A 12,352-nucleotide genomic window follows, 5' to 3' on the forward strand; every position below is an offset into this window, starting at 1 on the left:
TACGGAGTAATCGTGAAAAATTGCTTGTTACACAATGATTTTTTCCATTGAATAGTACCTTATGCATCAACATTATAAAGTACCCACTTCGATATCACCGATTACTAACGAACTGATAATTATCCATTAAATGGAAATAACTGACTCAATCTGCACTCCCGAAGTTAAAACCACTTCTCCCTTTCTCCCGCCTTCTTAGACTTGTTGGTATGACGGCATTCTGGCATTGCCGGATGACCAATGACGATATGCGATTCGATATACGAATGACGATAACTCGCAACCTGCATCCACCAATTCCCAGTATGATTGCCTAGTGTAAGTCTTTGGTCACAAATACGTCTCAAGGAGCCTAGTTGATGTACCTGAGCCCTAGTGGGAGGCCTGCCAAATTTTTTTTTCCAGTTGGGGCGGCGTGGCGCAATGATGTAGAGTAGCATACTCAGCCCGGATACTCTAAAAATACAGCAAGGCTAAAAATACACAACTCGAAACTTGAAGTTCGTATCGTACCGTCCCTCTCCGCTCTCGTATTAAATAGTATAAGTGTCAGAGGACCGCACGACACGAACTTCGAGTTTCGTATACGAAATAATTATAAATAGTTTCGTATATAGTAGCCCTGCAGGTTTACCTACATCCCGCCTGACGCACCCGGAAACCGTTTCAGTAAATAAGTTTAGGTATAAAATTCATTTTTAATACAAGCTTTTTTTGCTGACTGTACTTTTTGTTACTGTACTTTATTGTCACCCAAACTAGGTACATTTGTTTACCATATTTCAATTCGATGCCATTAACCGTTGAACAGTTCGTCCTGGGGAGACGATCCGGCCGGACTATCAGGATGTCACTACCCAGATTATTATATTCTCACGCAAGTTACATAAGTATACCAAAGTTCAAGTCAATCCATCTAACTGGAAGTCGTCGAATTTAACTTGCAAGATTGATTACAGACTGATGAAACTAACTAAAAGCTTGTAAAAATAAAAAAAAATATTTAATAAAAATAACAAATACCACCAATAAAAACGCCACATACCTATGTTGAAAAACTAAGTGAAAAACAGAAAACGAGCTAATCATCTTTAAACGTGACGTAACCCGAGCTTGACTACGTGACCTAAATACACTAGATCTACAATTCAACACTGACCAGTCCGATGACCACAAACCACACCTCCGTTCCACACCCATCCCACGTCACAAAGTTCCCTGCAGTTTCCCCGAGATCATGGTCATTGTTTCGAATACTGGCTTGCGAATCATAGTCGCTCACGACTGAGCCGGATTTTAAGCCTTTATTCCCAGGTCTCACTTGCCCAATTTTGCACATTTCCAGATGATCGCATTGCTAACTTTTCACACGCTCAGTTCTTCTCGGTCTCAAAAATTCTTCTCTCATGCCCATTCTTCAAATTTTCAGTTTTCACATTTTCGATTTATAAATTCCCAGTTAGTTCCTCAATTTCTCGATTCTTCAACACCCCGATAAATGACAAGTACCTACAGTCTCAGCAACATGTGCCAAATATTAAGTCTCTAGCCTCTACTTGTATATCAACTAGTTTACATACTTATTTTACTTTTTTATTTGTTTCTATGTGGCCTTAGAGATTGTAGCATTCTTTCACTCAAATGACGGAGATTGTGGAACTAATTTTGAGAAGCAATTACACAGGTAATCCATCCGCCATAAAAAGAGGCCCAATGTCTCGAATGGTCAAGGCCACTTCAAGTTAAGCGACCCAGTTTTCAAATACGATTAGATGAAGATACAGATAAAGATGTTATTAGACGCCAGTCAGAATGAGCGCTTAAAACAATGCCCTTTCATAAGAAACGTTTAATAAAACCGGCTGTGCGCGAGTCGGACCCGCGCACTGAGGGCTTCGTGCAGTGCAAATTTGTAGGTGTGTCAAAATATGCATGCTTTTGCCATATATCTATTAAAGCCGAGCTTTAACCTAAATTTACCAAGTGGTAATTTCAACAGACTTCAAAAAAAATTAAAAATTCAAAGAAAATGTCTAATTTATCAATATTGGTATTTGTCACTAAAACAAAACGTTATCACCAAATTTCAAGTTCATAAATCAATGGGAAGATAAAAAAATCTTTGGTAAACAACACTTAGTGGGCATTTTAACAAATTTTAAAAAAGTGTACGTACGTTTCCTATTTTTCCAACTTAGGAAACCAGCACAATCGATTCCGATAGTTTAAAAAAAATGTCCCAAACAAAAATTACAGTTTTCTTTTTTTTTCATACATTCAGTATGGGCGTCACAAAACTAATTCATAAAATTTTGTATAAAAAATTAAATACATTTTGAAAGACAAGGGTAGGACGGTATAGGTACACTTTTTTTAAAACGCCCAAGTATCAACAAAATGTAAAAAAGCTGACTTTGGGTACCTACTTTGTCTTCCAATATTTTTAGCAAAAAATACAGTTTTATTTGGTTCCCTTTATCTTGCATAATATCAATTCTCCGAAATACACTTCGCATAACAGGTTTCATTTCATTTGTTTTTTGCCGAATGATACTATTGCATAATAATAGCTTTGCATAATTATGAGTTCGAATAGTCATTTCTCAGAATAGTAAATAGCAAACAGTCTTATCGCCGATTTTTATGGCATAATGGCATAGCAAAAATACTAGTTTTGACTATTGTATTTTCACGGAATTATAAATAGCGCTGACTTTAACATGGCGTAATGACATAGTTAAAGAAACTAACAGCTACCATACGTATAAGATTGGGTTAAGGTTAAAGTAAGGCCAGCAAAGTAAGCGTGCTGTAACAGCAGCAGTCAAGACGCCAGAACAGAACAGCAGCTACATAGTTAGGTTGGTTAGGTTAGAACTGCGACCACAACAGCGCGCGAGCCAAGCGAGCGAAGCAAACGTGCCGCGGCAGCGGCCGGCGAAGCGCTAGAATCTTACTGCTGCCAATAAGATTAGGTTATATAGAACTACAATTAAAACAGTGTCAGATTCGCAACCGTAATGACACATAATAATAATGTTGTGCCTTGTGTTGTGAATATGTATTTTGTTTCTTCATTTAGTAGTTTAGTTTTATGCAAAGTAATATTATGAGATATTTCTTTCTGCGTAGCAACTATTCGATTATGAGATGTTATATCTGCTTTACAAAATTATGAGAAATGATGGTATGCGAAAAGTAATTCGGTGATATGATGATTCTGCTCAAGGTTGTTATGAGAAACGAAATTATGAGATTCGATTTTATGCAACATATTAGTGAACCTTGGTGTGAACCTTTTATTTACCTACAGCAGTAGTTCCCAAACTTATTTTTCTCGTGGACCACTTTCAAAAATTTTACTGGTTTCGGTGGACCCCCTGCTGCTACATTCCTACCACATTCTTAAAGTCGCCAAAAAATAAAAAATGTGTCTCTTCTGAGTTCTGTCCAGTCGCTTGCCCTATTAAAATATTATCTGCTTAGGTACTTAAAACAATGTAGGTAGGCCCTTATAAAAACTATGCTTACATTTGGCTCTTTACTATCAAAAGCAGATAAATTTTCGTGGACCCCATTAACATCTTATGGACCCCCATTGTTTGTTCACGCCTACGTAGACCCCCAGCAAGTCTCCCGTGGACCCCTAAGGGTCCACCTGGACCACTTGGGAATCACTGACCTACAGGAATTCTAAACAACGATATCCGACTCTATAGCTCTCACTCAACACTTTTCGCGCACCTAAAGCCAAACCTATGTATGTAGCTAAGTATGCCCCCTAAAAAACATTTAAATCTATATTTGGAGAGTTTGTATGGTTTTGATTGATTAAGATGCTTACATGAGATACATATATTTACTTAAGGTACTGTGAAAATTTGAAGTTTGTAACTCTTTTTGTCTGTAAAACCTGTATGACAGACGGACAGACAGACATGTATGTGGCAGCAATAGGGCTCCGTTTGACCCTTCGGGTACAGAACCCTGAAAAGATCCTTAGAGGTTAGCTAAACTTAGAGGTTAGGTTTAGGTATTCTAAATAATCGCTTGACGGTGGAGGTAATTAATATTCATAATGACTTTGAGTAGACCGTTAATAGTATGCGGGATAGTCGGTATTTACCGTCAGACAATCACATTTCGCTGCAAATGATTTGCAAATCAATAAGTTCCAGTTTAAAGCGATTATTGGACGGCCAGACAGCCAATTGGTTAGAGAACCTGCTAAGAAGCTTTGGTCCCGGATTCTATCCATCCACAGTTTGGCAGATATTTATTAACTAGAGTTTACCCGCGCCTCGCACGCGTAAACTATTCGATTTGGTATTACTACAAAATTCTCAAGTTTTTCGCGATTCCCAAGGTCAAAGAATCAAATTGCTTTAAAATTCCAGAGAAATAATGCGTTGTTTGGGAGAAACGTGTCAAAATGGTGTTGTAGAGCGCCATCCTGCTCTGTCTCGTTTTTTTGTCCTGTTCTGGCGGTTCACTTTTATATTATAGATGTATGTTGGTCTTTAAGGTATTTATTGTATGGGCCATGTTGCCTGAAATAAATGATCGAATGTTTGTGCTCGAGTCTTGGATGTTTAATATGAATGTCAGTATGTATTTATCTAAGTATATAAGTATCTTTGTCCGTTACCTAATTCTCATAGTACAAGTTTTGCTTGGTTTGGTTTTATGCAAGTAGGTAGGTTAGGTATGTACTTATTTTCCTTAAATAATTCGTATCATTAATTGTTTTGTTTGTATAATGCGTTCGTTCGAGTTTACGGCACATAAATTAAGGTCAAAAGCGAATTTCTAACTGTGGAATTGACTTACAATTTTGGAGACCGCTTTTTTTATATTACCTGAAAACGTCTACCATTCTAAGCTCGAAAAATGTTTGATGAATTGGAAATAATAGTACTGCCTATATACAGTAGTAAAAATTATTACCTCTAATAAATCTTGTTAAACGCATGTTAAACGTGGCAATCGTGTACCAATAATTTTTTTACCACCTCATTTTATTTTAAAGCAATGTTAATCTAATACTCGATTTAAAATATTATGATGATACTGAATCGGTTTTCTTCCAGGGATGGCCAAAGCCAAAGTAGCAGAGGCAGACCCAAGAGGAGATGGCGGGACGACCAGACCCTACTACGAAGTGCAAAATAAATTCGAACTTCGTATCTTGCCGTCCCGCTCACGCTAATATTATTTTAATACGAGAGTGAGAGGGACGGTACGATACGAACTTCGATTTTCGGAACGCTTTTCAGGGCGATTAGCAGGTGCATGCCCATGATAAGGAAGAGTGGTACTGCTGCTACTACGAAATTCGAAAATCGAAGTTCGTGTCGTTCCGTCCCTCTGAGAGCGAGAGGGATGGTACGATACGAACTTCGATTTTCCAATTTCGGAGTAGGCCCTCAGGAAAAGAAAAACCTTTGCCCAGCAGTGGAGCCTATTACAGGCTACATAAAACAAAAGAATATTCATTGTTTTAATGGTTCTATCGCGATTAAAAATGATGGTAGGTATTTATAGTCAGGGTCTACACCGTTGATTGGTCTAAGTGCTATAAGATAAGCCGTGACACTTCAAGTTGAATAATTAGGTGTGATTAGGTTTAACGTTTAACGTGTAATTTTAGTGTAACACGACCAAGCTAAGTTTGCACGTCGCACTTAACAAGAACAGTTCAAAAGTTTAAAATTCAACAAATAGGAGACGAAAATTCGTAAGATTCGTAAGACAAAGCTAAGTTTGCACGTCGCACTTAACAAGAAAAGTTCAAAAGTTTAAAATTCAACAAATAGGAGACGAAAATTCGTAAGACGCATATCGGCGACAATGGACGAAAGCTGCTTGCTAAAATTTTCGTCGTCGTTAAGTTGAATTTTAAATTTTTTGAACTGTTTTTGCTGTGGCGGGAGGCTCCAATAGAGAGCTCTCTCCAGGCAGGTTGTTATGCCTGGGGACCGAAGTCCGAAGGACGAGCGTCATAAGTTGTATAGGTATATGTAAACTATGCCGACATAATGGTACAATAAAAAAATAAAAAAACTTTAAAGTGTAAATTTTCATTAAAATCGAGCGTCCCCCCCCCTCTAAAATCTAAACAAGTGGGTGGAAAAATTTGAAAAAATTCAGGATGGTAGTAGTTATATCAGACTTACAAGGAAAACTATAACGGTCAAGTTTGCTTGAGAATTACTAGTAGTTTAAGAGTAAATAGCAGCCTAAGGTATAAAATATACCTAAACTTGGAAGATTCCGTATAAAATACGAAATCCTTAGAAAAATATTACTTAATTTTTTCGTAATGGCTACGGAACCATATTTTGGACGTGCAGACACGCTCTTGGCCGGTTTTTTATCCTTCACTTGCACCGATGGCATTTAGTGGTCCTTTAACGTCGGCCTTGGCCTTAGCAAGGCTACGGTCGACAGACCTTTGCGAGGCTCTTTTCAGTCCATTGAGCAAAGTACATAAGTACGTATGTAAATCGTAGAAAAAACAATAAAACCACTTAAGACAAAGTGTCGCTAAATCATTCCAGAAAGTTTCATCATTGGTTAACTTAGTTTGGGTCGCGCTGTCATCGTTCATCCACCATTACCTCTCATATTTCGTTTTCTAGAATTTTTTTAACGTACAACGGCAAAAACTACTAGACACTGGCAAAATTGTCCTCCGATGGACAGAGCCATATTTTTTTAAAGAAGCAACAACAACTTAGTTTGACTGAACTGAACACACCTGTAACTATTTTGCAGGATTTTTTACTGTGATTGAGAAATGTCACCAATTTTATGGTTTTTGAACGCGCCGTCGACGCGCGTTATTCTTTCCAGCCATGCAACTCCACGCGCGTCGACGGTGCGTTTACAGGTAGGCGTCCACTTATCCGCATCGTACGCTTCGGACGTATCGGATTTGTTGCTTTGTATAGAAATGTGCGATGCTTACGATGCGGACAGGTGGACGCACTTATATGAGTTTCTATACAAAGGATACTACGATCCGTTGCGTGCGATGCGTCCGATGCGTACGATACCGACAAGTGGACGTTTACCTTAAAACGGTGTTCAAAACTCTAAGGGGAAGGCCTTTGTTCAACCTTGGACGTCTTTCGGCTGATAATGATAATTGCTATAAAATTACCACTTGGATTAAAATTTTCGTCACTAGTTGTAAAAACGGTGACTGCAACCCTTAGGCTAAAGAGAAGAGAGGATGATGTGGAAGCAGGTCGTAACTCTGCTATCAGAGTTTATTAGGACGGACTGACCTTCAGCAATAAAGAGTACAACAGAGAAGGATTTGTAAAAATTAACTACGGCGATAATTTCCTGCTACTCCAACAGTTTCAATTGATGATAGTTTTTCGATACTCTCGAATGGTGTTTTCTCTCTTCTCTTTTATGTTGCTACTTTCTTGACAGAGTGGCCAAGGTGGTCGGTTAAGGGTCAGCCGTGACCCTTCAAGACGACTATTTTGGGAAAATAGTGTGATAGTTTCCTGACCGCTTCTATTTTGATTTTATTCTACCTAATCTAGACACGCGGCAGCGTGTTCAGTCAATTCCATGATCCATATAAAAAGGAACTGTACCACTACCATGAATTTACAGTGACCGTACTCGATAGCGACGGCGTAAATTATTTGTAGAGGCGCTGTACAATTCTCCATACAAATAATTTACGCCGTCGCTATCGAGTACGGTCACTGTAAACTCATGGTAGTGTTACTGGTAGATTTAAAGAAAAACTAAGTAGGTACTTTCAAAATCTTTATTATAACTTAACTATGTGGGCCTGACGTATTTCAAGTTGTCAGTTATGTATAGTGTATTTGCTGGCAAGCGGGTGGTTGATTGTCGTAGCCCAGTCTTCTTAAATCCTTTGACATCATCGATATCTTAACCTCCACAGTCCCATATGATTCGGTTCGTAATACTGAAAAAAAAACAATTAAATGCACTACCTAACAAAGCAAAACGTGGGTTAATATGTTAATATCGACTTATTATGTCAACTCGTCTAAATTTTCGTAAGAGCGGCAATTTTGTAGCAACTATAAGTACTTATTACGACTTTCTCGTGAAATTTTCACCAGTGTAATTCAAAAGGCATCAGACAGAATGTACGTAGCCAATAAATTATTTGCAAATTTTTCCTTCATTGATACAACTTTTTGTGAGCAGGCTCTTACAGCGACAAGGTCAACCACAAGATGAGGCGTTGTTACATTTTCCGTAAATAATAATAATAGTGTTTTATGATATAATAATAAAAGCACAAGCCGGTAGAACGAACTAACCTAACCTAAGGTTCCGCACCCTTTAAATTCATCACCATTTTTTTTTACCTTACAAATGACCTCAATATCTATAGGTACTATTAGGTACCTGATATCTAAGCGTTACGGCTTTTTTTTCTGTTGCTGTTAGCCTCAGACGGCTTTTACAGCTTACCGGAGAGAGGGCGAGCAACCAGATGGGCTGCTCAGCATGATGGGCTGCTCAGCAAGCGTTGCGGCTTGATCACGAGTAGGTACGCGCGACTGCCGACGCAGTACAGCGAGCGTTTACTCATTTGCGTCAGTTTCCAGAGCGGCGAGCGTCAAATCGTGCAATCGTGATCGTGACCACTGACGCTGTACAACTCGAGCGTCATTCTATTCTACTCCACATTTTCGTGGTATACATACACACACGAAAAAAAATTGTACAATGTCCGTCACGTGTATGACATCGATTACACGGTAATTCAGGCGTCAGTTCAGTCTATTATTCTGGTTTTCTGTCGTTCACAACGGACTGATGAATGTCTTTGAAACATTTAAGAGAAGTCTCTTCGTTCCACTCTCCATACAAACGTAGTCCCGGTCTCATTTGAAAACTAGGCAACAGAAATAGATGAAATTTTGTAAGTATGGACTAGACGTAATTATCTATGCCTGTGGTTTTTCAGATTTTCATATAAATGTGTAATATCAGAATTACAGGAGCTCAAAAGTCGACAAAAAAAAAAGTCAACTTTGCACGAGAATTACAGACTAATAAAGCATTTTTACAAAAATCGAAAAACCACAGGCATAGAAAATATAATGAATATCTTGATTGTGAAATATTATTGGCTATACTTTTCGTATAATATGGAGGACAGTGAAAACCAAAATTCAACCGCCCAAATCTTGAAAAGCCTACAGCTATCTCGATATAAATTACGGACGTCGTTGCGGAAGGCATGGGGGGGGGGACGGCTGCGAGCGCTTATGTCACGAGCGATAAAGACAGCAATATCCCAAACGAATACCTAACGCGGCCGCGCGGCCGGCAGGGAAACTTCTCTTAAGTAAATAACTAGTCCGGACCATCAGTCCGCAGTCCGTGAAGATCACACGACAATTTCGTCATTCTTACCAGAATAATGGCCTGAACTGACGCCAGTATTACCATGAAACCGATGTCTCATTCGAAGCATCAAGTACGTAAATATAATCAATCCAATGGTTTGTGGTCGATCGTCTACGGCTGGCCACGAGTATGCGCGACCGGTTTCCCTGTTCATAGCACGGTCGTCACCCTCACCGCACGGCTGTTAACTGGAAACACGCAATGTACAAGAAAATCGCTCACCGCGCCGTCGGTTGCTCATAGTCGCATAGCTGAGCCTACGAATTTTCACAGCACAGAATTAAATGCATATGTGACGGTTCCAAATGAGCGAATTTGGATGTATAGTCTGTTTGCCACCAGTTGATAAAAAAATATATAAGTCGGGGGTTAAATTATATAAAACACGCGAACACCCAATGCAAAGGACACTCGAAGCCTAATCCTAAATGAAATGGTAATAAAGCCGACGCATCCGCTCGTTTACCCGGCTACGTCTTTGACAAAAAATGAATGGCTGCTAATGCCGTGGCGACAAAATAAAATGGATGTTGCAACATAGTTTTAAGAGTACAAATACGGATCCCCTAACTATTAGTAGTTTTCCTTAAGGAAAACAGCACGTGTTTGTTGAGATAATACTGTCTTAAGAGCTGCCCAATCAAGTAGTATTGTCTTACGCGTATTATACATAATTATTAATTATCTTAAGATGGGTATGGTACAATAAGGCTCTAATAATAGCTCTATGCCCTTACATAATTTGACCATGTGTCATGTCAGTCACCAACGACCGACTTGTGTGTATTTTGCCTCACACATCCTTTGTCTGCGGGTGTTGAGTTGACCCAATAACTTTATAAAAAGCCGTAAATCCTACTAATATTAAAAATCGTGCCTACTTTGACAAAATCTCGTATCTAAAACCAATATGTCAACAAAATTGAACCTTGACCTAATGTTCATAAAGATCACTGAAAAATTATCCATTTTGAGGTACGTTTTTTTTTATTAGTGACGAAATGCGTAACAAGTATCGTGAACTCTTACTCTGTTACGCTAAAGCGGCTCGAAGGCTGGAATAATACTACTACCTTACCCACATATTCGCAGGGATCGGGATTTACACGCGTAAAATCCCGAAATCGCAACCTCTAGGTACAGTTGAAGGCATAAATATCTTTACAGCCAAAGCGTCAAATATATGTATACATCGACGTTATGGTTACAGGCATAAAGGTGTATAGATATTTTTGACGTATTGGTAACATACATTATATTTATGCCCTTGACTGTACATAAATTTTTTTTTGCATGGGTGTTCCTCATTCAAGGTAATGAAAACCACGGTGTAATTTGTGAGAATATTCATGGGAATTCAGTAAAATCAGAAATGTTACAAACGCAAAAAAGAGGGGTGTTATAGTTTGACGCCAATGTAGCTCTCAAACAGATGGACCGATTTCGATGCGGTTTTTTACGTAAAAGCGAGTTTCCTTGCGGTCGTTCTTAGCTATACCTATTCCATAAATATTGGTTCAGCCGTTTTTCACATATTGGTGTAAGAATTGACAATGTGTCGGTGGTTTTCCAACTTGTTTGGTTAGGTTATATCCGAGCTACACTGTGTGTAAAGGCTTCGTGCGTGTATATATGTACGTACAGTAATTCTCCTTTCCGTTGGCCAGCATTCTAGGCTCAGCCAGTTCGGGGTGGCGGCCAGTAAGCCATGCGAGCCACTCGCCCAGCATAGTAGAGGCCAGTGGGCGCAACAGTGGCGCCGCCACTTGCCGCGCGCCAGCGGTGGCCGGCAGGAGAACTAATCCATAACCACGCAACGCGTCTCCCCCTATTGCATTCTGAGCTCGAACGGTTATTATCAGCTGGGGCCCTGAATTCGATAAAAGTTATAATTTTTAGATAATTATGTAAAGAATAAAATGAACTCGTAATTCCCAAACTTCTCGGTTGATTTGTCAAGGTTGAGTTTGTCAATGGCGATCGCGCCAATGTCGACCTTGATGAAGGTCAGACAACTCGAAGTTAGACACCTGTGCTTGTTAAAATTTATATTGCGAGGATTTTCTTCGCAATGATACTAATCTATAGGTACGTTAAAAACATTTCTCGGTACCCATTGATAAAACTCAAGAATCCGTCTTAGGTCCCTACCAAAGTTGGCAAATATATAACATGACTAGTAAAATATTGGCTGAATACCTAACCTAAGCAGGTAAGGAATAAGCTACTATTTTACATATACGACTTTTTGAAATATGATTAAGATTTAAAACCCTTTCTCATGATTACAATAGCATTAAGTAGTTATAAAAATAAAATATTAGGTACGTAAGTAATAGAATAGGTGATAAGAAACTTACACCCAGAAACATTAGTGCTGCTAAAGACCATTTCTAAAGGCATGTTAAAGACTACCTTTTCGGGGTCGTTACCCGACCGAGCCATCTGGCTGGTGCCCGACGTCAACCCCGAAACAGGGCTCCAATCCGGGCCCCACACTGTCTCATACTGAATATACAATAACTCGTCAAATACACCGGCAGGGAACACTACATTCTCGATTTGACCAGTGAATGAAACAAGGAACTGCGTTAATTCGATTTCTTTCATTTATAATTCTTTCAATAAGTAGAAAAAATGTATTCAGATAAAAATCACAAAAACTCCCGGTAAACTGTTGACAACACAACGAAACCAAAACAAACGTCTCTATAGCAACGAATGTTGCCGGGGTTAAATTAATTATCGATAAAAACCGGAGAAGCTCTAGTGAACTACAAAGAGCATTAAAACAATTTGACTAAGAGTTTTATATGTTTCGTATTAAGGTTTAGAAGATTAAATGCTATAATTTTGTTATTTTTCATGCGGGCTGAATTTAAACCGAAATGTTTGTAAAATTACGGTTTTTTTTTATGAACCAGAGACA

General features: G+C 38.8%; 1 protein-coding gene across 1 annotated transcript; it reads right to left on the bottom strand.

The window, feature by feature from the left end:
- Positions 1 to 7,793: 7,793 nt before the first annotated feature.
- Positions 7,794 to 12,100, bottom strand: B9d1 (B9 domain-containing protein 1). The gene is made up of 3 exons (XM_074088531.1): positions 11,784 to 12,100; positions 11,066 to 11,293; positions 7,794 to 7,960 (listed from the first exon to the last, which is right to left on the bottom strand). Exons 1-3 carry the CDS (start codon positions 12,031 to 12,033, stop codon positions 7,842 to 7,844), a joined length of 597 nt encoding a protein of 198 aa, XP_073944632.1. The 5' UTR covers positions 12,034 to 12,100; the 3' UTR covers positions 7,794 to 7,841.
- Positions 12,101 to 12,352: the final 252 nt, after the last annotated feature.

This window comes from Choristoneura fumiferana, chromosome 6, assembly GCF_025370935.1.
Source record: "Choristoneura fumiferana chromosome 6, NRCan_CFum_1, whole genome shotgun sequence".
Taxonomy (NCBI): domain Eukaryota; kingdom Metazoa; phylum Arthropoda; class Insecta; order Lepidoptera; family Tortricidae; genus Choristoneura; species Choristoneura fumiferana.